At 48.8% G+C, this 26,203-nt stretch overlaps 9 protein-coding genes across 9 annotated transcripts, besides 1 other annotated feature; 5 read left to right on the forward strand and 4 right to left on the reverse strand.

Annotated features, from left to right (window-relative positions):
- Nucleotides 1–26,203: part of a sequence feature (contig 1.16 792..451587(-1)) that runs on past both edges of the window.
- ANIA_10163 (putative NADH-ubiquinone oxidoreductase 14 kDa subunit) lies at nucleotides 67–734 on the forward strand. The gene is made up of 2 exons (XM_050613231.1): nucleotides 67–213; nucleotides 334–734. Exons 1-2 carry the CDS (start codon nucleotides 180–182, stop codon nucleotides 576–578), a joined length of 279 nt encoding a protein of 92 aa, XP_050469062.1. The 5' UTR covers nucleotides 67–179; the 3' UTR covers nucleotides 579–734.
- Nucleotides 3,743–4,611, forward strand: ANIA_01078 (enoyl-CoA hydratase/isomerase family protein; the record flags this gene model as incomplete). Its single annotated transcript, XM_653590.1, has 2 exons — nucleotides 3,743–3,933; nucleotides 3,999–4,611. 2 exons carry the CDS (start codon nucleotides 3,743–3,745, stop codon nucleotides 4,609–4,611), a joined length of 804 nt encoding a protein of 267 aa, XP_658682.1.
- ANIA_01077 (Zn(II)2Cys6 transcription factor) lies at nucleotides 5,573–8,057 on the forward strand (the record flags this gene model as incomplete). Its single annotated transcript, XM_050613232.1, has 7 exons — nucleotides 5,573–5,760; nucleotides 5,781–6,154; nucleotides 6,219–6,529; nucleotides 6,587–6,667; nucleotides 6,725–7,341; nucleotides 7,402–7,587; nucleotides 7,655–8,057. 7 exons carry the CDS (start codon nucleotides 5,573–5,575, stop codon nucleotides 8,055–8,057), a joined length of 2,160 nt encoding a protein of 719 aa, XP_050469063.1.
- Nucleotides 10,031–11,461, reverse strand: ANIA_01076 (Zn(2+) transporter ZRG17; the record flags this gene model as incomplete). Its single annotated transcript, XM_653588.1, has 2 exons — nucleotides 10,031–11,101; nucleotides 11,159–11,461. The coding sequence occupies 2 exons, from the start codon at nucleotides 11,459–11,461 to the stop codon at nucleotides 10,031–10,033; spliced, it is 1,374 nt and encodes a 457-aa protein (XP_658680.1).
- Nucleotides 11,716–14,389, forward strand: dscA (ubiquitin-protein ligase dscA). Its single transcript, XM_653587.2, has one exon. It carries the CDS (start codon nucleotides 11,853–11,855, stop codon nucleotides 14,274–14,276), a length of 2,424 nt encoding a protein of 807 aa, XP_658679.1. The 5' UTR covers nucleotides 11,716–11,852; the 3' UTR covers nucleotides 14,277–14,389.
- On the reverse strand, nucleotides 15,039–15,886 carry ANIA_01074 (glycine decarboxylase subunit H). The gene is made up of 3 exons (XM_653586.2): nucleotides 15,699–15,886; nucleotides 15,539–15,601; nucleotides 15,039–15,447 (listed from the first exon to the last, which is right to left on the reverse strand). Exons 1-3 carry the CDS (start codon nucleotides 15,838–15,840, stop codon nucleotides 15,131–15,133), a joined length of 522 nt encoding a protein of 173 aa, XP_658678.1. The 5' UTR covers nucleotides 15,841–15,886; the 3' UTR covers nucleotides 15,039–15,130.
- ANIA_10161 (mitochondrial 37S ribosomal protein bS6m) lies at nucleotides 16,116–16,810 on the forward strand (the record flags this gene model as incomplete). The annotated part of the gene is made up of 3 exons (XM_050613234.1): nucleotides 16,116–16,139; nucleotides 16,206–16,237; nucleotides 16,337–16,810. 3 exons carry the CDS (start codon nucleotides 16,116–16,118, stop codon nucleotides 16,644–16,646), a joined length of 366 nt encoding a protein of 121 aa, XP_050469064.1. The 3' UTR covers nucleotides 16,647–16,810.
- ANIA_01073 (putative MFS peptide transporter) lies at nucleotides 17,384–19,445 on the reverse strand (the record flags this gene model as incomplete). The annotated part of the gene is made up of 5 exons (XM_653585.1): nucleotides 17,384–18,233; nucleotides 18,338–18,709; nucleotides 18,756–18,978; nucleotides 19,026–19,139; nucleotides 19,199–19,445. The coding sequence occupies 5 exons, from the start codon at nucleotides 19,443–19,445 to the stop codon at nucleotides 17,384–17,386; spliced, it is 1,806 nt and encodes a 601-aa protein (XP_658677.1).
- ANIA_01072 (uncharacterized protein) lies at nucleotides 22,458–23,365 on the reverse strand (the record flags this gene model as incomplete). The annotated part of the gene is made up of 2 exons (XM_653584.1): nucleotides 22,458–22,536; nucleotides 22,659–23,365. 2 exons carry the CDS (start codon nucleotides 23,363–23,365, stop codon nucleotides 22,458–22,460), a joined length of 786 nt encoding a protein of 261 aa, XP_658676.1.

The following is a 26,203-nucleotide window of genomic DNA, read 5'->3' on the forward strand; positions in this document are numbered from 1 at the left end:
AGACTGAGTGAGCACAACCTCAACCCGACTACTGCCATTCTTCCTGCCGACGGAGCTCCATTGTGACGCTACCTAACTCGAGCCGCCATTGCAAATCTACCTGCCACATTCTCAGCGGACAGAACCGAATACCTTCTACCTTCCAAACCGCACGGTCCGACGCGACCCCAGCATCCAGTATGGTTCACAAAGTCCTCTTCTGGAGCGGCTTCGGTACGTCCACCTCTACCACGATTGGCTCCGAGGATTCTTTTCAATTCGCATTGTATCCTTACGGATCGCCCGGGTACATTTACAGCTTCTATTTCAAGAATACTGACCGGTCAATTCCAGGCATTGCCGTCCGACTCTGGCAACTCGGCATTGAGATGCGCCCGCTCTTCGTCAAGGAATCCCTCTGGGCCTACCCCCTCTTCGCTGGCATCGGCGGTAGCTTCGGATACTGGATCCAGGGCATTGAACAACGACAACTCCAAATCCTCGCACAGCAAAAGGAAGCTATCCTCGAGAAGCGACGACGACGAGATGAGGGCCTGAGCAAGGTGGAAGAGGCGGGTACCTTGGCTGCGACATCGTGAGAGATGCTGTACGATTCTGCTTGTGTTTATATCATATTCGTTCGCCTACTTTATGCTTAAGACACCGTGTGGGTGGATCGAAGTGACGGACGGGTTCTTTCTTCGGAGATAGAGAGTACATGTGTACTTGTACCAAAATACAAAGAGTTGATTCCGACGTGATGCTGTGTTTGGGATTGAGTATCTATTTGTCTGCAGGATGGATAGGCATGTTGGATAGACTCGCGGCAGATATGTTATCGGGTTCCATATTGACCGCTCGTTCAACACTATCAGGCAAATTAGTAGATCAAGGAATTACGCTGTGTACGCTGTGTAGTCTACCGGCTACTCGGTTATCACCCGAGTTAAATAACAATTATGATATATAGGTAGTCCGGCCTGTCTCATAACTTGGCTTTATGGTGTTGGCTTAGGCTCAGATACAATAGGCGAACAGGCTAAGGCAGTCTTTCCTGCTACGCTGATGTTATACGTTACGTTCTAACCACGTTAAGTAAGGCTGGTTAGCCAGCCTTAGATATATTATATGTATATGTATATGTATAAATAAATAGTCCAAGAAGCCCTTATTACTGCCTCCCTGTTCAGTCACTGATCTATTCAAATAACCCTGGCTAAAGCTTCGCAACAACATCTACGGCAAGTAAAGCAGGACTGTACCGTGTCTTGGTGGTAATTCTCCGGTACTCGATGCATCGCCAGATGAGCGAGAATATCAACCACGGAATACGCACCCCTGAAGACGAAAGGCAGTGTTCTGTATCCGCCATCCGGCGAGGAAGAGTAGTTTTGAGTGACGGTGCAGTACAGAGCAACTGTTTCGTATCTGATGCATTCCTTTCCGCCCTGAAAAGAGATCACTGCTTTAGAATCGCCGATGACGCGGTGATAGAACCTGTCGGCCGTTTTAACGATGGGCAAACCCCTGGGAGATTCGCTCAAATGATATCGCATACACTGGGTTATACACTCAGCAAGAAATCTCAGTGGGTCAAGGGTCTTGGGCCTCACCAATCTCCCTAACGCTCACTTTTCGCTCCATTGACAAGGTTGGCTAGATCCTAGGCTGCTCTCTGGATTCCATATGTTTATAGGATAAGGGCTCGAGTCGTGCCGTAAATATTCTGTTGGCTTCCCCAAACAGCAGTGCCATGGATGAATGGTTCTGCGCCAATAATCTCAGGTTGCTCTGTTCTTATATCTTTTCGAGGCCAGAGGTTTTAGCGCGAGTCGGGTCTACTAGGTTTCGTTGGCCTCGAACCATGTCGTACTCACAAGACGCAGCCTTGCATCAAGGATAATATCAGTCGAAAGTTAGGACATCTGACCACTAAATGAAGCTGTCCGACCCCCAATAGTGGATATACTTAGTACAAGTCGGGATAACGTGTTCTCTAAAGCGGATGGAAGTAGAGTAACAACCCTGTACCACCACACTCACGATAGTCCTGCACATGCCTTCCGCTCGCATTCTGCAACTCTGAAGGTTGCAGCCTTGCAAGCCTTTAACACTAATATGAATAAGGGACTCGTCTTGGATTTTGGTACTTCATGTCTCTTTCTGAGGCAACTGCCGAGCATTCAAGAGAACCCCTGAGCAGTAAATAAACCACCGGAGCAGCGAGCGCCCCTGACCGTTGCAGTAACCACCAGATTCTCTTTGAAGCAGCTGGTTGCTGTCACTGGCGAACGGCCGGGCTAGGATTTGCAGGTAAGATGGGAAGCCAATCCGTCATACTTGGCTTAGCCCGCCCTGGGTATAGGACGTCCAAACTATTATGTTATATGGTAATACGAAGTCATCCAGCCAGGCTTTGTACTGTGTTATATGAAGATATCCAAGAGTGGCTGGTTTTCCAACACTCTCTATAGACAGAGAAATAGATTATACCCTATGATTCTCCATCGCAGCCTGGACTTTACCACATGAAGTCCCTGTACTCTGTCAACGCAAGCTGCTCTTCGCGATGCTCTTCGCGAAAGAGCTCACGGACAGCATCCCAGCCCCTTTCAAGCCGCACAATAGGGAGATTTGTCTCTTTATATGAAACTATCTCGCCCAATATCCTTTCATGGTAGCTGTTACCTGACTCAGATGGCCCAGTTGTGATGATCGTGTGGGATGCTGCGGTTGGGGATTCGGCCGTCGAAGCCGATAGAAGACCGCAAATCTCGAAAGCACGCTGAGGAGGTACAGTTAAGCGGCCTTTTTTGAACACCATCCGGGTCACAGCAGGTGCAAAGACATCTTTATGTCGCTCTTTTTTATGAGGTGCGGGGCAATTCGTCTTTTTGCTACTGATTGTAGCATCGGCCTGCATGACGAGGCACCTGGGCCGACTCTTGCTGTTATCAACAAAGTGCGTGACCATGTAAATCCACTTGTCATCCCAGCTCGCAACTCTGGTCCAAAGCTCGTACGGTTGGTACGGCTTGATTTCTCGATGAAACGTGCACGCAATCGCGCTGACGATCAAGTTGCAATGCATCGAATGTTTGAAACTCAAGAGGACAGGCGCAAATAGTAACCCACTGAGATGCGCTCTCGATACGTCGAGATCAGTATTATAGGTCGGATTTGATTTATGAAGGTAGTCACCTTCAGTGGCTGGAGACCGTGACTTGACCACTGCCGGGAGAAATATTGGTGTTGTTTAAGCACACCGCGTGACCTTCTGCGTGCGAGATAGCCCATTATAAGGGCACCAAAAATCCGAAACTAAATTATTAGTATAAATTTTCTGGGAGAAAGGGACTGGAATCTCTAACTTACATGCCGCATGAGAGGTAGGTTTTTGGGACTCAGACCTATTACCAGGCCTAGGTACCATATCCAGTGATCCATCCTAACAAACAGGGGTTATTCCTGATGCTAAGGACCGAAGTAAATGCCGACTGTTAACAACGCATATGTACTCCAGACCACGTGCCAGGCGAGTACTTGCTTGGGGCAGTAAACCAACGTCTACTTAGGCTGAGACGGTGATGGGCAGCATTTTCCGCGGCACTAAAGATATTCACTGAATAGCCGCGGGTACTCAAGACGAAGTCAACGCTGAAGAGACTATTTAAAAAGATCAACAAGAACCCTTAGATCTAGAATAATTAAGACATTTCCAAAGTCTCTTGTCATCAAACATACTGAACGATCCTTTTGAGTCATGGCTGAGGAAGATCTTGTTCGCCTTGATATCAATGGCATTTTTGCCGTCATCACGTTGAACAACCCTAGAAAGTTCAATGCCTTGACACAGAGTCTATACTATCGTCTTGCAAGCTTGCTTCGAGCTGCCGAGGAGAATCCAGACGTCTATGTTACTGTGCTAATCGGCGAGGGCCCCTTTTTCTCCGCGTAAGTCCTCTTCGCTTTGGCGCGAACAACGCAGAGTTTGCAAGAGATGCTGACGCAGGCTTCAGAGGGGCTGACCTCAAAGGGAAGCCACCATCTATGGAGGAGATGTTGTCTCGCCCTTACTGGCTTCCGAAATTGGTGAATAACAACGTCGACGTGGCGAGAGCGTTCTACAGCCATTCGAAGATTCTGGTTACGGCGCTGAACGGACCTGTCATCGGGCTTTCTGCGGCCTTGATATCTCACTCAGACTTTATCTACGCGGTATCCAACGCCTATTTGATGACTCCTTTCACCTCTCTTGGTCTTGTTGCCGAAGGCGGCTCCAGTGTCGCATTTGTGCAGCGGATGGGCCAAGGTAAGGCAAACGAGGCACTCCTCCTCGGCAGGAAGATTCCTGTCAGCGAGTTGGCTCAGGTCGGCTTTGTGAACAAGGTCTTTGAAGACAAAGGCAACTTCCGTGAGCAGGTGATGGGATACCTGCAGCAGATATTCGGCGAACATTTGGTGAAGTCGAGCCTTCTGGAGACAAAGGCTCTCATGCGTCGTCGCTTGGTTAGGGAGCAGGACGAACAAGCGCCGCTAGAAATGTTTGGTGGCCTCGACCGTTTCTGCCAGGGCGTTCCACAGGCCAAGATGGGAGAGGCTCTTTCTAAGAGCAAGTCGTCTCGACTCTGATTTGTTAATCTAAGTGTCCCGAAACCATATTGCTTGGGTCCCGGGCATTAGCACTTGGTCTGTAGGCATCCATTTGTACTTCAAGCTGTGACCCTGTCTTTACTTTCATGATCTCTGTACTAAGAGTTATAAATTGTTTTTACCTTTCCCAGTGTGGTCGCATTCCGTTTTGGCTTCTGACAGCAGCATCACTCAAAGGTTTCAATTGGGATCTGTAGGCCAGAGTCGATCATGCTCAAGCGATATAGCGATGTAGCAAAGTTTTATCCTCGTCCATGTGAATTTTCCACTTAATCACCATTTTTAAGCCTGCCTCGATGGGTATGAATCGAAACTAACGGCGAGCCACGGGAGCTGTCCCATATTGGTGAGCACGGTCAGCAACATGCATTTGCAGATCTGATACCATGTTAGGAACCAAAAAGCGACCAAGGAGCTCGAAATAGTAGTTTAAGAAGGGATGGTGTATCGTCTACATTTGACCGGCAAGCGCGTTGAGGTCCTTGCTTTCGGCCCTCGCAGGAGTGTAGGAGCCCAACGCCCTTCGTACTAGGGATGTCGCGACAGTTTCAATCATTTGGTCGAGAAGCCTAAGAATCCATTCGGATATATCTGAACTAGACCATTGTCACGTCCGCAGCGTTATCACGCCCACAGCGATGTAGCACCTGCAGGTATTGGTATTGTTACCGTGCAGCTACGGAAGACGCTTGAGGTTAGAAATTAGTGAATAAGAAGTAGAAAGCAGCAGCTTAAGCATTAATCATGCTCGGACAGACAGCTGATGTCCTCAAATCTGTATGGCTATATCCATCAACGATCGACTGGCTTGTGTTGCCGAGGTCCAGCGTATGTACCGCTCAAGCCCTAAAGTACTTCTTCCCGAGGCAACCTTCTCATATCGGTGTTGGGACTTGGTTTATTGACTTCATTCGAAAAGACCAGACTGCTACACTCTATGATGCCCAAAATTTCAGAAAACACACGTTATTCTGGCAGAACGCGACCGTCCAGAAAACGAGCACCCGTTGCTTGCCAGTCATGCCATGGCCGTAAAGTCAGGTGCAGTCTCCCACAAACTGGCCAACCCTGCACCAACTGCTCGTTAGATCACGTTACATGTGTGCCGCGGCCGAGTAGGAGATCAAAGTGAGCGATGTCAACCTCAGACCGAAGAACTGCTCGGCAAACACGCTAACGACCTGCCGTGGCAGACGCGGCCTAGAATCTTTGTCTTACCATTTGAGCACGGTGTCTTCGCCGTCAAATGGCAGGCCCGCGGTACAGAGTACTCCTCTTGAGGGCCGCAGCTTCTCACCTCGCCCCGAGCGTCTTGTTGTGTCAGAGGATTTATCTGCACGCCGCCGGCAAAGTCCTACGGCTCCGTCGGCTGATGAAACTGGATATGGCACCGAAACACCATATCATCCCTTCAACGAGCATTTCAGTCATCACAATGAAGATGAAACGGGCACGCTGCAAACGCAGGGCGATGTGATAGATACGTGCTATTCCCCGTTATATGGTAAGATTCAGACTTCCGGTTGGCACTTTGGGAATGCTTGCGCTGGTCATGGTTCACCATGATTGCTGATGCAGTCACTTAGGGGACCCCCGAGGCGTCGGCCTGGTAGTCGACATCTGTGAACCGGAGCCAAGGGAGAAGAGTGGCCACTTCCTCGTCCCACGAATCAACCAAACTTACATGGACCAGGAAACGATCGATTATTTGCGCCATAAGGGCGTCTTCGACTTTCCCACGTCTTCTGTCTGCGAGATGATCATAAGGACATACTTCTACTATGTGCATCCCTTTTTCCCAGTTGTTGATGCCCGTTCGTTCCTTGAAAAGTTCGAAAATGCGCGCAACGAAGTAAGCGTGCATCTCTTGTGGAGCATGTTTCTAGCTGCTGCAAATGTATGGGCAGCATTCACTCCCTCACTTTCCCCATCGGTATTCTGACATGAGACATAGTTCGCCGATGACAGTACCCTAAAGGCAGCAAACTTTTCGTCTCGAAAAGAGATGAAGCGTGCAATGTATATTCGGGCTAAGGTCGTAGCTCGACATCGCAGTTCTGGACAAGGGCCACTGGCTGACCACATCACATAGGCTCTTTATGATGCGGAATATGAAAGAAAGAAGATTACCCTTATCCAGGCGGTACTTCTGACAGGCTTCTGGTATTCGGACACTGAAGACAGGACCGGACCTTGGCATTGGAACGGTGTTGCCATCGGTCTGTGCCAGACGATAGGGCTGCATCGGCAGCCAGACACCGGTCAAAGACACAGTAAAGCCATCTCAATGAATGACAGCAGAATCTGGAGGCAGCTGTGGTGGAGCTGCTTTTACCGTGAAACGTGGTTCTCTGCGGGCATGGGCAGGCCTATGCGTATCAACCTAGCCGACTGTAGTACCCCAATACCAGATGCCGAGGATTCTGATAATCTGCTCGCGGGCATTCCAGAGAGTACCCAAAAGAAGTACCTGCCGGAAGACACTGAGGACCTATCTAAATTATGGGCAGAGCTGTTGGCACTCACGGTCTGTTTAGCGAAGATTCTCTCATGGCAGAACCGAGCGGAGCGGACACGACCTAGTAGGACGGAAATACAACACATGGACGATAGCATCCGAGAGTGCTATTCTCACAAAGACCATACCATAGCTCAGAGACAAAGTTATGTCGTCTCCTTACACAGGTTTCATCTCGAGCTGTATCTAGAGTAAGTGAAATCATGGTTTCGTTCTTGTTAGTTCTCAACAGTCTAACATTATAGCTATAGATCCGCTATGCTTATTTTATACCGGCCATTTCTTTTTGATAAGCCAGAAATAAACTCGCCTGGTCTTTCAGTGGACGAATGGACATCGACTGTGCTGCGGAGGACCAAAGACGCAGCGATGAACACCAACAAGATCCTCGGCAGCATGATTGCTGCTGATATGATCAGCAACACTCAAGCAATGGTGTACGTACATTGTCAGAAAACCAACAGGATATTTGGAAACTAGACTGCTAATGCTGAGAATTGCTAGCTGCATTGCCCTAGTTCCCACATTGCAAATCCATCTCCTTGACGCCACGTCTGATAAGCAGTTGCTGCAACGTTTGGGCCGCCACAACCTCGAATTTTGCATGCTTATTATTGAAGAGCTCAAATCCGTGTACTTCGGCGCTGAAATACTTTCAAGAATGTTCAACAAAGCAAAGAGCCGGATTTACAATAAGACGTTTGCTCCCACCACAGCTCCCAGGGATTATGTGCCTCAGTCATCACAGTCATCGCATGATGCCACGATTGACTCTATTCCAAACGTGGCAGATGGTGCATGCCAGGATGATACGGAGATTTTTGATGCCTTTTCAACGATATTGGGCGCCTTTCCCCCAGTAACGGCTGATGGATTCTTCTTCAACGACGAGTACGTTTATACTTAGTCCTGAACTCCTTTATATATTGCCTTCTCTATGGCCCTCTCCGCTTCATGCATCTAGTAAATTTTAAGTTACTGATCGTCGTTGGTACTTGTGACAGGTTGTCGACTTTCGAACCCGATATCACGTTCGGGCAACCAATGTTCCCTGAGCCTGAATCCTCCGCAGATACACGCTAGATCTCAGCCAATAATTGGCCTCTCGGCCGCCTTAAAATATTCATGTGCATTCTTGTACAACAGTGGGAATGATGGAGTTCACGGTGTGGATCTAGAATACATAGTCATAAGGTTGTTTAGTAGAAGATCTGACATTGTAATAGAGGCTCATTTATTACTAAAACGCCCTGTTAATAGCTTTGTTTATCTTCGATATAGCATTACTATATGTGGCAGAAAGTAGACCTTCCTGATATATTATCTCAGCCTTGAGAGTTGCCACCCAGCATGCACCTCGTTTCCTGGGAAAATGAGGACAAGGGGTCATCAACTCATCAGCGGGAGCACACTTCCAGAACAAGGTGAATTGGCCAACCGCAGTCGAAAGGACTGAAGTGCAGGTAGGCTCATTGAGGAATAGGGCAACACTTGTTTTCATCTCTCTCCCTCCCCACAACATGATTGAACCGCCTGCCGCCCTATAATCAATACCTGCTTTGGAGTATACAATAGTAAAAACCACACCACAACCTCATGTAAGTACTAATGTCCCATTCAGTTATGCGATCACGGGATCTGGAGGCTATAACTAGGTGGCAGACCGCTCACTGTGCTTGACCATATGTGCATTGTGGATCATTCAGCCGTTTACTATGTTCTACTATATAGACAACCATATCGTGCTAGGTCATGCAATTTCAACACTTGTTGGCAACATGAAAGAACAATGGCATTGCGATTAAGGTGATGGCATACGGCTTATTGTTCTAGCTACTCATACCCGTACAACACCACCAAGATTGCTCTCTCTGAAGCATGGATACCCGCGACTACGAGTTTCCAGATACTTAAAGGTTTCGACTGTGCAATCACCAATGTACAATGGATACATGACCAGGTACAGGATATTTTCGCTGATATTGTCCGCCGTATTTTCCTTCCATTCGGAAGTCTTTGTAGGAAGGACGAAACAAGAACTTTGATATATGGCTAGAAAGATGTTTAATGATTTGGAGAAACGCCCTTCCATACATAAATGTCATATATGCTCATTCTTTGTGGAGTCAGAGTATCGTCCTCACAATCACTACACCAATACAAGGTCTTGTGGTCTTCCAGTCAGCGACCTAGGAGTTTATCAGCCTCTCCGAATAAGGTCATTATTGGAAGCCTATGCGCCTAACAGCAAATGTCTGCAGTTATCGGGGTAGTGTTCCGCAGACCCTAAATAGCAGGGGGGGATTCAATATTTCTGCTGTCTTCAGCAGTTTCCAGTCATAGTCTTCAGCTCCTAATCTTTGTCATGTTTGTGATTCTGATCGTGCATGTATATTATTGCGCCTACGGATTGTAAGTTATAGCTTCCGAGCTTTTCTTATTGCACAAGCTGAGGAGCGTCAAAGCTGGTCAGGCTGAGATGGTAAACTCCTAAAGCAGCTATGATGTTTCTATTTCACCACGGCAGGTTTCACGCCCTGTCAGGGGGGTTAGCAGAGGGAGCACTCCGCGCCGGCAAGGAACTGTCTTGACAGATCTTTCGCTCCTGGGCTTTCGTGAAGGTTGTTTGCTGGCTTGAGTTGAAACCTAGGATAGAGATTTGGTAAGTCATGGTGCGAGACCTTATGAGTATAGCTTTGAAATCGATGGTGCTGAGAGAAGGAAGGATGATCCGGAGTGAGGTTAATCAAGGGCGGCATTCAGAACTACCCACTTAGTCTGTGTGAACCCAAGCGACCCATCTAGGAGCACTCATTCCCTCACATAGCAGGGTTGTTAGGATATAAAATTATTTGTCCCTATTTCATTTCAGTAGTTGACCTAACTGTTCTCTATTGCCATTTGTACAGAAATCTCCCATCTCTGACCACCACTTCCGTATCCACCTCCGAGCCGGTTCTTGATGAGACTAGAAACCCGATCACGAAGTCGTGAGAGATTTTCCTCCGATCCGGAAACACGGAGCTTCAGGTTCGCCATACAAAGCCCGTAGTGCACCTGCCAGAATCTTGCATCGTCGACAGCGAACACGCACGGGTCGGCTTCGATATCCCGAAGCACATCGGAGACTCCAGGTCCAGAATAAGACATGAGCAGCATGGATCCCAAAGTCTTGACGAGTCGTATCCCAAAAAAGCACATGCATATTGAAATCGTGCTAGATAGGGTGACATCGAGCCATCTGAAGAGCTTAATCGACACCAAGGGAAGGACCAGGAGCAATGTGGAGCATGAAAGCGTCAGGAAGTGAGACGGATTACTGAGCACTGATGGTAGGGACTCAATGTAACCAAAGCGCATCGCCTTTCCAATCCGGCCATGGTTTCTCAAGCCTATAGCAGAAATAAGAGTGGATGATATCGCGAGCAGCGCGGTAAAGTCTACACTTCCCGGGGAGACTCGTTCATGGGCGTGCTCATGATGGGGCTCGTGGCCTGAGGACTCAAGGAAGTGCTGAAGGTTGTGGGAGATGAGGTCCAATCCCATGAACAAAAGGAGGACACACATTGCAAACCCAGCCAGCACTTCCGCGCGCTCTAATCCAAACGGATGTCGAATGCTCGACCTTTTCCAGACTTCAAAATTGCCCAGCACGTCTACCACGACACAGAGCAACGCACCGAGAGAGTCGAACAGGATTAAGTGAGATAAGGCTGTCATGGCCAGGGACCCATGCGCACTCCACAAGGTATAAGCGGCGACGAACATATGGCATACACTCCACCAGAACCTTCGTTTCTGATCCACAGACATGCTAGCCCGGCATTCTTTCAGCGTAGGTATAGGTAAAGAGTTGGGCAAAGCCAATGGGGCTCTAGGAGGAGGTTCGAGGAAGATCTGATGCGAGATACTACTGTGTTTGTATTTGTGGCCACGTCGCTGACCAATGTTCTATAGGATTGCGGTCAGCATAGACTCGTGGTACGGTTGGTACTAAGTAGATCTTACAGATTTCACGACAGGGCTTTTCGCCATGGTCGTGGTCTGAAAATTGAACGGCCCCGACGAGACCTCACTCTGGCCATTTTGTTGTGTTGTATCCGCGGAGAGGTTGTTGAACGATGCCCTGGTGGGACTTAGACGGTTGCGATCTTCCGTATCTGAGCCAATCCGGTGAGAAAATGATTCTACTAGGGGAGACAAGGTATCGCGATCTGGAGGATGGGACGGGAAGCTAAAGCGGCTGTGAGGCTCATCGGGGGGTGGCGTAGGAGTCCGTGGCGGCACAGGGAGTGGCATGTCTGAAGCCATTGCGCCTGCGCAAGAAGCTGATTATAGCTGAGGCAAGGGACTCCTCAATCCGCCTTCTCAGCGGAAACGGGAGGATGAAGCTTCCAAGTTGTATAACAGGGAACAGACCGCGAGCGATGCGATTGATTCAGGAGACGCGGAGGCGGGGAGGATAGCGGCCTGAAGCCTCAGGCTTCAACGTACTCCGACGTAGGCCGACTCATCGCATCATCGACTCGCTCTCTCCTTTAAACATCCTTTCCCACCGGGTCTCAGGCTCTTTTCTCGTCTATCTCGATGACTTGAGGTTCTTCAAAGTTCTACACCACCGAACTTTAGCAATGAAATCCAGTTTCGCGACGTAAGGTGGCTTGAATCATCGGACGCCCGGCTACTGGTGTCTTCAGTACTAATGGACCACCGCGGCTCGTTGTTCTTCTTCATCGTCATCCTCTATTTTCTCCTCAGTTCACAGTCGCATCCGCCATTAATATCCCAGGATCGAGAGCACCAACGGGAGCTTGAAAGGGAACGACAAGCGCTTCGTCTACTGAACGAATCCAGATATGGAGACTTCGATCCACGAGCCGACAAGTGGCTCCCATTTATCGGAGCCCGGAAGAATGATAGCTATGATTGGGGGCTCTTAGCAGATGCTCAAGATAGGGCTCGATATCAACTGCAGTCGGCCTTTTCAAATGCCGGTCTAGTGCCTCCAAGCGGTCTCGAAGACGGGAACTCATCTCGGTCATTGAATCTTTCCCAGCTGGCCCTTCCAGTTTATCGCAACTCCACAGGGACACTGCGGGGAGACTGGGTGCGTCGCAAGCTGGATACTAATCGCCCTTCCCTCAATACGACGGCCATTGTCCTCGAGCATGAGTACTTCACGCATGAATTCGGTCAGAACATTACCGGCAACAGCGGAGAATTCTATCTGAATGTCCACGAGGGAGGCGGAGAGGAACTAAAATTGCCCCAAGGCCATGTTCGCGAGATTAGAGCAACCTTGTCCGTGGAGACTGATGATTACTGGGGCCACACCTGGTATATCTCGTTATATGGGGTCCATTTTCCCGAAACTGGCGGCACTGTTCTGACGACGACGAGTGAGAAGTTTCGGGGTGTCTTCAGTCTACCGCACTTGACAATGACAGTTGACTCTTACAATATTTCGCACCAACTCCTTCTCAAATCCCTTTCAGACACCATCGCAGAGAAGCAGAATCGCCCCCCTACACTTTTCCCTTGGTCTTCGCTTGTGGGAACGGATCAGGTGGAATTCCCGTCTCCAAAATGTGAACATATCGTGTACCTGCAACAACATCCGGTAGCTATAGAAGGCTACTTGGCAGACCAGGTGGTTATTGACCAAATAGAACAGGAATTGAGGTTCCCAATGGGCGCACCCATCCCTTCGCCACCTTCAATGGTCATGTCCGGAGTTGTGTACTCTCCTGACTGTGGATACATCCTCGAGACTAAAGGAGCTCCTGACTTTCCTCCAACAGACGGGCTGTATCTCCAGGGTCCTAAGGTAGAGGAGTATGCGAAATACGCTGCTCGCCTCGTATTTTTGATCTCTGCTGTGTTTATTGGACAGATTATGTTGCTTATGCGACAGATCAAAGACGCCTCTACTCCTTCAACTCGCAGTCGGATTAGTTTCTATACAATTGCTCTCATGGCGTATGGTGACGCATTCGTGCTAGTCTTCATCCTACTGGAGCTCTATCCAGCTGTTTCGTTTCTGGTCATGACGACGCTGGCGTTTTTTGCCTTTCTTTCTGTCAGCTACATTGGGATGAAATTCATGATAGAAATATGGGCTATTCAAGCCCCTGAACGGAGAGAACAGGAGCGTCGGTCAAGCCCCCCAGCATCATCTACACGATCTAGCGGACTACCGCTTCCTGCTACGGCAACTGGTGTTAGAGACTCCGGGGCTACGCCAATCATCATCTTGACGCCCGATCAAGATCCCCCTGCCGAAGAGGAAGAAGGCACACCAACACCAAATCGTTCTACAGTGCCAACGGCACAAGAAACCCGGAGTGATATTGGCGCAATGTATGCGCGATTTTACTTCGTCCTCTTCGTGATGCTTGTTGTCTCAATTTGGTCATTCCTCTGGCCCAACCGATTGGGTGCTTGGTATGCTCGAGCACTGGCATTCACGTATCTCTCTTTCTGGGTACCGCAAATATATCGCAACGTCATGCGCAACTGCCGGAAAGCCCTGCGATGGGATTTTGTCATTGGTCAAAGCTGCCTTCGGCTCGTCCCATTCGTGTATTTCCTTACAGTCCGCGAGAACGTCCTATGGGTCCGGCCGGACACTAAAACCGCACTCTGTCTCGCCGGCTGGGTCTGGATCCAGGTCTGGCTACTGGCAAGCCAGGACATCCTCGGGCCACGATTTTTCGTTCCCCGAGGCTGGGCCCCTCCCGCTTACGACTATCATCCCCTTCTCCGCGACGACCCAGAATCTGGCCCGGATGTCCAGTCCGACGGCGGCGTTCTACCCATCACTGCCCTCCGGGCAGACGGGCGAGATTCCTCAGACTCGAAAGATGACGACCGACCGCGGAACAAGGATCGCAAAAAGGCAATATTTGACTGCGCCATCTGCATGCAGGACATTGAGGTGCCTGTTCTCGCAGCGCCGGGAGCCGCGGGCGGCAGCAGCGTTGCAAATGGAGCAACGAGTCTTCTCACGCGTAGGAACTATATGGTTACCCCTTGCCATCATATCTTCCACAGCGCCTGTCTTGAGAGCTGGATGAAGCTTCGTCTGCAGTGCCCTATATGTCGCGAGTCTATTCCTCCTGTTTAGACCAGTTATTCGTCTAGTTTAGCATTCATTAATGGTAGATTGTATACTGATAGATGTGATTTGGACCTCTTAACATATAGGATGATGTATTAGGAAAGGCTAGATAGAATCAAATATACTTTTTACCTCCGGAACTACTATGAATTGATGGGCATAATATCGTCTAGACGCTCTTCAACCATTCAGGACACTAAATTAATCTTACTACCTTGCTTTGTGACCTCATTTATACTGAAACTGAATGGCCAAGCCCACGATGGGCTCGAGTTTGTCGACTTACCTTCGTCGGCGGCTCACTGGTGCTACTTGAGCAAACCTAGAGTACCCCAAAACCATTACCGCGGCAGCCAGCCTTGTGAACTACTATGTAACCTTGAGGAAATCATTCTAAATCAGAACTTTGTTAGGAATTCCTTGACGCAGAACTAAGCGGCTGAAAGTTTACCTAGAGCGCGGAAAATGGGGCTGCGCATTTCATATCTTAGCCACACATTCCGATCTTTATATTCGACCCGGGGCGATGAAGCCCTACGTAGTTAGCTGAGTTCACCTACATAAGCATACAAAGAGACGCCTCATCTTCTCTTGTGAGCACATAAAGCAACAATCGTGAAGCCTTTCGTATCCTAATTTCGCTTTATGTTGAACCTTCAAGCGCACACCGCCGATGAGGGTTGGGCTTGGTCTAACGAGGATTCCATTACCCGAACAAGTACAAACGTCCAATATATCCCTTTCAGGGAATCAAAAACAACAAGTAGCAGGGACGATCAGAGCAGCTCGCTCCCATCCAATTCTAAGCCTGATCGATTCATTCCACTAATACGTCTAACAATCCCGTGGGCAAAGACAGTTTACTCCTCATCAATAGTGGCCTTGTAAGCCTTAAGGTCGAGCAGCCCATCCACCTCGGAGGCATCGCTGACTTCGATCTCGGCAATCCATGCCTCACCCTCCGGGCTCTCGTTGATGAATTTGGCCTTGTCACTGAGGACCTCGTTGCCCTTCGTCACAGTTCCAGAGACGGGAGAGAGCACGTCTGAAGCAGATTTGACGGACTCGACGGCGCCAACGGGCTCGCCGGCACCAACCTCAGTGCCCGGCTCGGGGAGCTCAACGTAGACGACATCACCTAGGGACTTGGCGGCGTATTCTGTGATTCCGATTTTGGCTGTTATGGGCGTCAAAGGTCAGTATTAAGATTTCAATTTGTTTGTGATGTTAAAATATTGCAGGGTTGATGGTGTTCGGTCGGAGCTCACCAGTCTTGCCGTCATCAGCGAGCTCAATCCATTCGTGAGACTCTGTGTACTTCTTCACTTGCACTACATACCAGAGAGAGACGATTAGTACAATATCATTATAAAATCACAGCGACTAAGGCCAATGCCTCCGTAGGGACAATTTGTGGGCGATTCTTACAGAATGTGCTCTGAGAAAAGCTGCGGACTGTTCCCCGCGGGAAACCAATTGCGGGCGAGACCCTGCGGACGGAGCTCAAAGGAAGCTTCTGTGCAAGGGCGCGGGAGGCAAAGGGGCGGATAAATCGAGCGGCGGCAGACATTATAGAGATTTATGATCAAGATATGCTGAGAACGAAGAAATTGAGCAGAGAGGAGAGGTCTGAGAGAGGTGGAAGAAGGAAACGGTCGAGATGATGTCGACGGAGAGTAGATAAAGCGCCAAGACCAACTGATAAGCGCGTCATGCTGCAGTTGCTTCGGAGTCGAGTCGGGAAAATCTTCACCTCCGGCTCTAGCTTTTCTGTCTTTACTCCTTCCCCGACCCGACACCAACCCCACTTTGTTACGGCTCTGCTTGTCGTTCTAGCCTGTCGCGATGCTGTACGAGTTGATTGCTATTGTATGTTTCATTTCTTTGGTCGATTGGGTTGGTCAGAAGTTGCTGGTACTGACTGACTTCCCCTAGGTCCGCCCGGGCAGTCTTAACGAGGTTCGAGAGTACGTACACTGAAGCCGCCACTATCCTTCTTGCTACATCACTACACTATTATATCTGCATCACTTTATAGCACCTAGAATTACTAACGCCTCCCTCAGCATCGCCCGCAACGCCGGTACCCTCGTCCTCCGCTCCGGCGGTGTTATTCGCGGCTACACCAACTGGGGCGTCTTTCGCCTCCCCAAGACCACAACGAAACACCAAGCCCGCTATACAGACGGCCATCACTTTATCATGCGATTTGATGCTGCCGCGCCTGTACAAATGGGTATCCGCCGCCAGCTAGCGCTCGATCCGCGGATGATCCGCTTCTCGGTTGTGAAGCTTGGCGATAAGCTGGACGAGGTCAAAGATGTTACCGGGAAGGTTGAGTGGAACGACACGAGAAATCTGTCGAGCACGATCTAAGTCAAATGACGGAGTTTTGTTAAAGAGTGTGATGTACGAAGCTCTCATATGCTATTGACTGGATTCGGTTTCGGATGTGTGGGTTTATTGTTATGTTGGGACTGGATGGAAGATATCACTCTGTACATTATCATGGGCATCATCGGCGCATATGCTTTTTGCTTGTTTTCAGATCTTTTTTTCTTTTGGGATATGGCTCCCTAAGTGTGCTTGACGCCACGTGATCAGTGGTTTCGCAGGCCAAGGCGAGACAACTAAGAATGACTTTTCAAATTCTCTCCCGACATACAAGCATTTAACTAGGGACTTGCCTTCTAATAAAAATAAAAATAGCCAGTAATAACAAGGAGCGGTATTGATGAATGACTGCAAGTCGCGCTTTGGCCAATATCGAGCGGAGACACCGAAAGGGCGTATCGACTATAGACGATTTTCTGAAAAGAAACGTATTAGAGTACGGATACGACGATTGCGTCTGGGATCAGATGCGCAATGATGCAAAATTCGACAATTCTTTAATTCAATTCATTTAATGGCCGCGCTTCATACCTGGGAACCGACGATGGTGCTACGAGACACTAAATACATAGATTTTTCAATTCGATTCTGTCACTTCAGATACATTAGTGCATATATCAAGGCAAAAATTAATCAAGGCCAGATGATCAATCAAGTCCAGAAGATGACGACAATACAAAGCAGGAGTACTAGGAGGAAGCGGACAGGAAAAGCAAGCCCTACTTCTCCAAGTCCGCATCCTGGCGCTTCTTCCTCCCAGAACCCCGTCCCAGAAAACTTGACGGCTCCAAGTGATTTAAATAATCTTCTTCCCGATCCAGCCGCCAATGTGTATACCAGAAAAGATGGCCCCCAAAGAACGCTAATACCGCAATGAAGCCGTAGTTCCACTTCAACAACGGATCCGCACTCAAACTCGTCAGTCCCTGCTGGATCGCGGCACTTACCGCGTTCGTGAAGAGGTACAAGCTTTGTACAATACTCTTCATGTTGCGCGGCGCCTTTGTGTACGCGTACTCGTAGCCGGATATCGAGGTGAATATTTCCGATAGCGCGATGAGCACGTACGGGATCGTCTGCCACCAGACGCTTATGGGGGCTGGCTCGTCGCAAGAGGAAGCCCTGTTATGGCACGGGCTGCGGACATAAATATAATGCTGAGTTACTGTGGCTGTGATCATGGAAAAAGAGGCGACCATGTACCCTGCGTAGATGCGCTTCAAGGGTGTGAAGTTAAAACCGAGCTTGCGAATGAACGGATAGACAAATTGGTCCATGACTGGGATGAAAATTATGAGTGCGAGAGGATCGAGGTTATTGATTATATCGTTGGGCACACCGTTGAGTTCCATTGTGGCGGCTTGTGATATTAGGTTGCTGGTCATTTGGCCGTAGGCAAGCCCTATGTTGCACAGAAGAGTCAGCAGCCTGTTTTTCCATTGAGAACCTATGATGGACGGACAGTAAATGGGGTACCAGGCAAAGACGCCGCATGCTTTGACGGCCCTACGAACTTCATCGACCCATTGGTCGTCAAAGGTCATCCAGGATGGTCTGTGGCGGAGATTACTGGGTTTGACGTTTCGCCAGAAGTCATCACTTTTGCAGTTTTTGAAACTTCTTAGGTTAGCGGCTCTGTCTATCAGTAAACAGGGGGCGGAGGGGTTACTTACAGTCTAACAGGATTCCAGGTCCAATGCGGCTTCATTGCGAAAGCCCACAGTCTAAACGCTTTGCCTACAACCGAACCAGTTGGTGGCGTAGTGTTGTACTTGTGCCGGCAGATGAACAGAACCATTGGACAAAATGCAAACATGACGGTTGGAAGAAGAAAGGACAGCCAAAACCCAATGTATTTCTCCGCATAGACCATGGAAATCGAGCCGATTAGAGCGCCGACATTGATCATGAAATAGAAGTACATGAAGACTCTGGAGACGGTCTGCGCTGGGTCCACTATATATCGTTCGCCGGTCACAGGGTCGGCCTTGATGTACGGACGATTGCCTCTATGCTGCTCTGCAATCAACGGGGCAATATTCGATCTGTGAGATTAGCACCCAACTGTCAGACTGGGTTGGGTCGACATACTTGAAACCCCCAACACCAATGCCGAAGATAACAAGGCCGATGGAAAAGATCGTCAGAGCGCCGTGAGCGTGGGCGATGACAGGTGGGAGTGCAGATATGATTAGGAGGATGTGACCAAACATGGCAAATGCAATCGAGATCTGGATGGTTCTAAGACGGCCCAAGAATTCATCTGCGATCCATGCTCCCAGGATCGGCATCAGATAACACCAGAAGGTATTGACTAGTCCTGTTAGATGTTGATAGTTATAATCATGAGGGAAAGCATACAGGTGTTCAACCCGGTCGATGCACGCTGGCCATGGCCCAGAGCTCCGGACTGACCACTGAAACCAGCGCCAGTGGTGGAGTTGGGGGGTAGAGGCTGCTGGATGAAGTTGGTGACTGAGCAGTCAGCATCATTCCATCAGACCAAGATTGTCAGCTCTGAAGGGGGAACTTACAGACGGCAGTGGTTCCATGATAAGAGAATCGCTCGCATAGTTCCACGAAGGCAATGGTGTATGCGGTCCAGCGAACCTTTCCAGAAACACGACGGAGGGTGTTCAGCTCCTGCTCAGTCGGATACTCGCGGCCGTGTCTGATGGAAGAAGTAGAAATAGTCGCAGCCTTTCCCGTCTGCATCTCGACGGAGTGTTTGAAAGTGCTGTCTGCCATATCTGACGAGTTCTTGGGGTTAGAGGAGCCCATGGTTGGGGAGGAGGAACAATCAAGTGTCATCAGGGATTGAAACAGAAAAGATATAATAAAGGAGACGTGAGAGGCAAAGGGAAAATATAAAAAAGAGGGAAGATATGTGGCAAGCAGAAAGTGGTGGGAAATGGGTGAGTGCAGATGTGTTACGACTATTTGGGCTCAAAATAGTTACTTATCCTCCCCACACATGGTCCTGCTTTGTGAACCTCATTCACTCACTCAGAAAAGACATCACCCTAGACAGTGCCACATGGTCAATGCAATTATGACGGTCAGTCGGAGTTTTAGGTCGGACAATATGCAGCCAGCCGACGTTTCAACTCGTCTTCGGGTCATCGAGGCCACTGAGAGATGCAGGAGCCTATCTCCCAGGTCGCACCTCGCCATCTGATGTGATGCTTGCTTTGTCTATTGTAAGTCCGGGCAATCTTAGCCCAAGCCTCTTCCTGAGTTGATCTCCTTTTGTGGAGATGCTTGCAAGAAACTGATTCTTCTCAATTCTGGGCAGTTTCCATTCCTTCTACCATATCTACACGATTTCACCACTCGTACATCCTACGCCGTGACAACGAAAAACGCATATCAGCGGTCACGATGAATGCATAATGGGCAAGTGGGTTACAGCAGATGCTGTAAGCCCTGCAGTTGGGACGGTTTCACTACAGCTTGACATAATAATGGCGACATTTTTGCTGGAAGCTCGTGGGTAACAGGATTGACTCTCTGAGGAGCTCCCTGAGAGCAAGGTGCTAGATTTGCTCTTTGCTCGGGTATGCTACCCAGAGCTTTTCGGTTATCACAATGGTTTGATGACCTTGGGGTGCCATATGATGGTTCGTCGTGCAAGAACTAATGCATGAACCCAATAGTCCGAGGAATATGCTAATACCATAATGGGGTATAGATGGCAAAGCCAGATCGTTCTTTCACCGCAGAACTTTTGCAGCTCGTCACCAGGTCGTTGATGATACCCAGGAATGGTCATTGGCAGCACAAGGTTATAAACATATCCAACGACTACCGCGTCTGCTTCTAGGATACACAAATAGTGCTGCCAATAAATATTTCATGCTATCTCTCGAACATCATGAGACACTCAACGCCGGTCCATAAGCTTTGATCTTTAAATCTGAGTTAAAGGGTATTAGTGACGTTGCTGCCCATACCACCAGCCGGCGAACAGCCCTGAGTGCACAAACCCTTGACCGGATCAATCCCTAGACCTTCCCGTTCTTGTACTGAAAGGATGACCATCTAGCCCCTAGGAAAAGATCTCCGTCATCCTTGTCCTATGTAGCGCCGCAGAATCAAGCATACCGGGAGATATAGGACAAACCCGACTAGTTCATCCGAAACCTATACTTTTGCCCCAAGCTTTGCCAATTTTGCCTGCTTATAACAAGATGCGGTTGCTAATTCTAGCGAAGTAGCCTCAGCAATTCCCATCTTCCTCGACATTTCCGATTGCTTCCCCTGCGGAAAGGCCCGCGCCGACTACAATCGTGATAAAACGTGGCCGCCTCAACAAGCTTAGCACAGCCACTTTTCTGAGACTGATCTTCGGGCTCCTCAGGGCCCAGGGCCAGATCTCGGTGATCTCCATATCTCCATAATATTGCCCAACCCCATCTCTGCGGAGGCAGGTCTGTTAGACAACGTCAGCTACACTGAGCCCTTCCCGCTCATCTCCTATGACAACTAGGACGGCGAGATGAGTGAGCTACATAAAGACTTTTCAATTTTGAGTCTAAAAAGGCCGGCAAGTTTTACTTGCACTAGATAGCTATTGATACCTAATACCTGGTACTACTATGCCTATGGTCGACCGCGTAGGGCTAGAGAACAATCTCGCGAGTCGTCTAACCGAGCGGCTGCAGAATCCAGCATTTTGCCTTACGGTTGCCTTCATATGTTTCTCGCTAGTAGGTCATTTGGCAGGTCGCAGAACAGCAGTGGGTTGTGGTTTACTTGACCTATGGCGTCTGGTGTTGCCGGCTGTGTGCGAATGGGGAAGGCACGAATGCCAGTGGTCGAACTGGGAATTGGCTTGACAACAATATTTTCTTATTTAATGTGTGCTTCGAGAGGGATACTGCTTGCCTTCCAGAGGGTTATCTGTGTTGTGACTATGTTGGGTGAATTTCTTGATAGTTAAGAAGAGTTAGTATTTGTGGGTCAGATCAGGACAAAAAGACTGGCCACTTCTTATACATCCTCTCTCAAATTTCAGTCCGTTATTATGCATCATTATTATGCACCCTCGGTGCATAGTCGATAACCATTACACGCCTCAATAACATCCTCTCTTATATCACTAATCGAGCCGGAAGCCCTTAAGACCTGAGTGAACCATCTTGAGAACAGGAATGGCTGAATGTCTGGTTTGTTTTAGACTAAGTGATCTTTAGCGACTGCTTGCAATTTTTTGCGCGCTGAGGGAGTTGATAGAGTAGGCTAAGATTTCGATATAGACATCTTGCTAAATGGTATTGGTGATTGCGCTGCTGCCTTGCTTGCCGATAGCCAGAGGCGCGAGGAATGTTTCCGGTTTTGCATCTTGACTTACGGAAGGTCTGTTCCTTTTAAATAGGAATACAAATGGAACTATAAAGCTGTGAAATCGCAATTTAGGAACCCTGGGATACTCAATTCGCGGAGCGAGAAGTCTCGTATATTTAAGTTTCTTATAGTATAACATAATGATTGACGGAATGGTTGAGATAGTGAGGGAACCCCTACCTGCCGATGTTCAAACAACATAGGTAAGGCTGATCATCACCCAGAGGTCGCTTCGATAGAGCAATAAGACCAACTATTGCCTCAGTCACCAAACTGCGTCTTGTGCCTGTCTTCATTCCCGTCTTACGTGTTCAAGATCACGCTATCCAGTGCTGTGAAATATGTAGTTTCGAGTATGTATGGATCGCCAATAATAATAGGCGCATTAATGCAATTCACCCAGGTTTGGTAAGGATCGCAGGCCACTGCTGAATGGAGAAGTTCATACTAGATTGCAAGCTGAAATTGCGCGCTCTCAGGCTTCTGGGCTAGGCTGCGCCTTGCCTTGAAAATATAAGCTGACAGTCTAATCCATACAGCATTATAAACATACATTATATTCATGGGTATACTCATAAAATCGTCTATAGCGCAACTTCACCTTTCTCCTAAATTACGCTCTGTCGACTTTGATGTTCACATCCATACGAACGCGCAAACGGCGGCGGCGTGGGAAGCACCAGGACCTCAGACGCCGCATCCTCCTCGACAACATGTGGCTCTGTGCCCCACGGGAAGATTCCTGACGAGCGGGTGACAAAGGTGCGGTAACTAAATGTTGGACTGGGCGGGACGCCGGCTTCTGACTCGGGCTTTGGTATTGATAGTGAGACGTCTTCTTGTGCTAAGTTCCGAGCATGGACCGAGAGCGATGGTGGGGGTGGCAGGAGCGGAGAAGTAGGGTAGGATGTTTGGGGGATCTGCCGTGAGAGAATGGTCTGCTCTTGTTCAGTGTCATATGCATCATCGTCATCATCGTCGTCATATTTATAGTCCTTCTGAAATAGGCCCGGGGTTGATTGCTCGCCTACAGCAGGAAAGAGAGAGTAAGAAGGCGCTGGGGATGCTGAAGCAGCGACATGCAGCGTGCTAGCGGGACTAGACGAAAGCCATGATGCCGAAGTCGCTTCCTGACCGCTTCGAGGATCTGACAGGAGCCCAAGGATTTCGAGTTCTTTACTAAGTTGTATAGACTGCAATCTTGGAGGACGAATTGTGGACGCCGATGTCGATGCTAATGCCGAAGAGCCGTTATCATCACAAATTGTTGAGCAGCGCTTCGCTCTCCTTCCTCGCTTTGAGCGGCGTGAGAAAAGCCCGCGGATAGTGAAGCTCTGACCGTATCTGATACGCATTGTGAAGAGTGTGAGGATTGGTATTTAGGGGGTACTGCTATTCGCGACACTCGTTAATCGTGTCCAGAGCAAGACTCAGATTCGGACTTACACATCAACCCCAGGGCTAGGATTTATTGCCGAGCGGGTGATGGAACGTTTGTGCAGTAGAATTCTTGTTGCGTTGGCCGCTTTGTAGTTGGTAAAGTCGATTTGGCTGTCGAAAGCCACCTGACAAGCATCAACTTTCTGAGTAACGAAGTGGTACTGCAGACGATTGGTGGCAGAGTGGCAACTCAAGGAGCTCATAAGGAGGCTTCTCTATGGGTAGATCAAAAGGGAGTCGGCCTCAGGAGCACGACCTCGATGTGATATACCATCCGTCAACCTGCCTGCAGTCTCACTTGGCCCCAGCAGAAATTTAGAAAACAACAGCCACCAATCCAAAATTAGCACAGCAAACCCAGGTCGATCCGTCAATCCATACCTTCGGATCCTTGATTCCACATGTTGACAGGTCTCACTTACAAGAGACGGTCTGACAGATCTCTCCCAAACCATCAGCAGATCAGGGTCAGGAAAACCATCCCGGTGCAACCTGACCATCCCTCGGGTGCCAACCAATTAAACAGGCCCCAACATTAAAGCCGCGATTGGCGATTCGGCAGCCCGTTTGACCCAGTAAAGCTATAGGATGCTGGACGGAATTGATGTATCAGCTGTCAAACGGCTTAGTGGGCGCCACTGGGGGGCCAGGGGCGGCCCGTGGCCGTAGTTGGGTCCGTGATCGCTGATCCATCGTGCAACTCTTCAACGGATGATAAGCCGTGCCGTCGATTTGTGATCTGAATAACGAGCATGGATACCTTTGTTTCAACGGGCTGATGATAGTCAGATCTAGTTCAGGGGCCAAGGGTCAAATTTGTTTGGTGTGGTTGGACTGGAGCGGACCGGGACCGGGATTCGGTAGTTAAAGGCGAGCCCTAAGTCGCTGAATTGTTTGGACTTGGGACCAGCGGTTGGCCAATGCAGGAAGTACTTACAACTGCTGATGTCATACTATACTTGCGCTTCATCTCACCCGAAGTTACAAGGATACCTCCTAGCCTTATCTGATGTCCAAACTAGGAGTTCAGTGAACTCACGTTCATTGAGGGTGGTAACGGCTCATCGCATTCCGAGATGAAATAAACAGACTAAGCTGAGGATACCAAACGAGAACCGAGAACTCGTGCGGCAGTCAACGGGTGACCACGCGGGGCGCCTCCAGCCTGTTTACGGTGAAAGTCATAGTCACGCCACCAAATGCAGCGTTGGCTGTTGTCTAGAAGCCTCGTTCAACTTTCAACACATCATTCTATCTGCTTTGGAAAGGAATTCGTAGACTCCAATCAACCCATAGACCGTCCGGTATTCTTGCTAGACGAATTACACTGGCGGGCTGCTCTGATGTTGTGGGCAAGCTATTGAGCTTTGTTGAATCTGGTCAGTTTACGGCCCCTGCACAATAGAAAGAGCTGATAGCCAAAACACTTACTTGACTGTGCACGACCATGTCCTATACAGGGCTTCTTGCTGTGCTTCGGACAATGCAATGAACCGAGACAAGCGCATAATCGATTTTGTCTTAGATAAGCTTAATTATTCTTTGTCTTCGCAGCCTGGGGCGGTTGCAATATGAGATAAGGACCAGGCTCTTGCTCATCGTATTGAAATTAGTGTAGAGGGCAAAGGAGAGAGTTTCCAATACTTGAAGAGAACGCTTTTCTGGTAGATGATTCTACTATCGATAGAAATAATGGGTTCTTCATGAATGAATGCGGATAGGAAGTGGGAAGGTCATTAAGGCAGGAACCTTAAACGGATCGAGTAACACTTTAGGAAGAATGCAGTAAAACTCGGTCTGGAGAAACTTAAATAAGGATATTCCGAACCCGAAAAACGCGGATCAGCAATCTTACTATAGCGAATTTTTGTGAAGTCTTTGACTTAGACTATCGAGGAGCGCCTTGCTATCGAATTGCTTGATACATACAACCTTTGAGGAAGAGGTCCTTCAATCATCGTGTAAGGGTGATGTCTACCTACCCCTGCTATCGCGCAAGACTAACCACAGAACTCAGCAAAGGGATATCGAGATTCTTAGCAACTTCGGATTGACTGTCAATAAGAATGAACCCGCATCACTGTCCTAGATCGTTTCAATGTACCGCAAAGCTCTCCGTCCAGCAAATGACAGAATAGCGTCAGAACGCTCTTAGAGTACTGTGAACCTCGATAGCAACGAGCCAGATACTCTTTTATTGCGCGTCTCGAAGTCTACTTGTTCTGGAAGATACATATTAATGGCCGCATGGTTGTCCTGAGTGGTCGTGCAGGCAACATAGTTTGGTACGAAGAGATACGAGATGAGCTCGACCAACTCTGTACTGAAATGAGGAGGAATGCGTCTACAAAGACCTCTATTCCACAATACCCCAGGGGATATGGGTACCTCTACAGGTATAGGCCTCATTGGGAAAGAAAAACGTGAAGATATATATAATCGCCACAGGAGAGAATCTCATTTCCCGAGCATTGAAGACGCTGACGTTTAGATATATGGCCGCTATATAGGACCGATATGACAGAGACTAGGTCAGAGCCATCGTCCACTAGGCAGCAATACGGCTGCCGATGAACAGTCGGCACCCCGGCATTGGCTTAAGGAATGCTTCGTCTCCAGATCTGCCCGATGTACGCGGTCTATGCTATCCCGTTTACTGTTATGTACTAGCAGCGGATAGACACTTGCAGATACCATTCGTTGTTTCTCCACGGCGAATAGGGTAGTCTTTCAGTCTCAGAAAGTATTTTTAA

This window comes from Aspergillus nidulans, chromosome VIII (assembly GCF_000011425.1).
Source record: "Aspergillus nidulans FGSC A4 chromosome VIII".
Lineage (NCBI taxonomy): Eukaryota > Fungi > Ascomycota > Eurotiomycetes > Eurotiales > Aspergillaceae > Aspergillus > Aspergillus nidulans.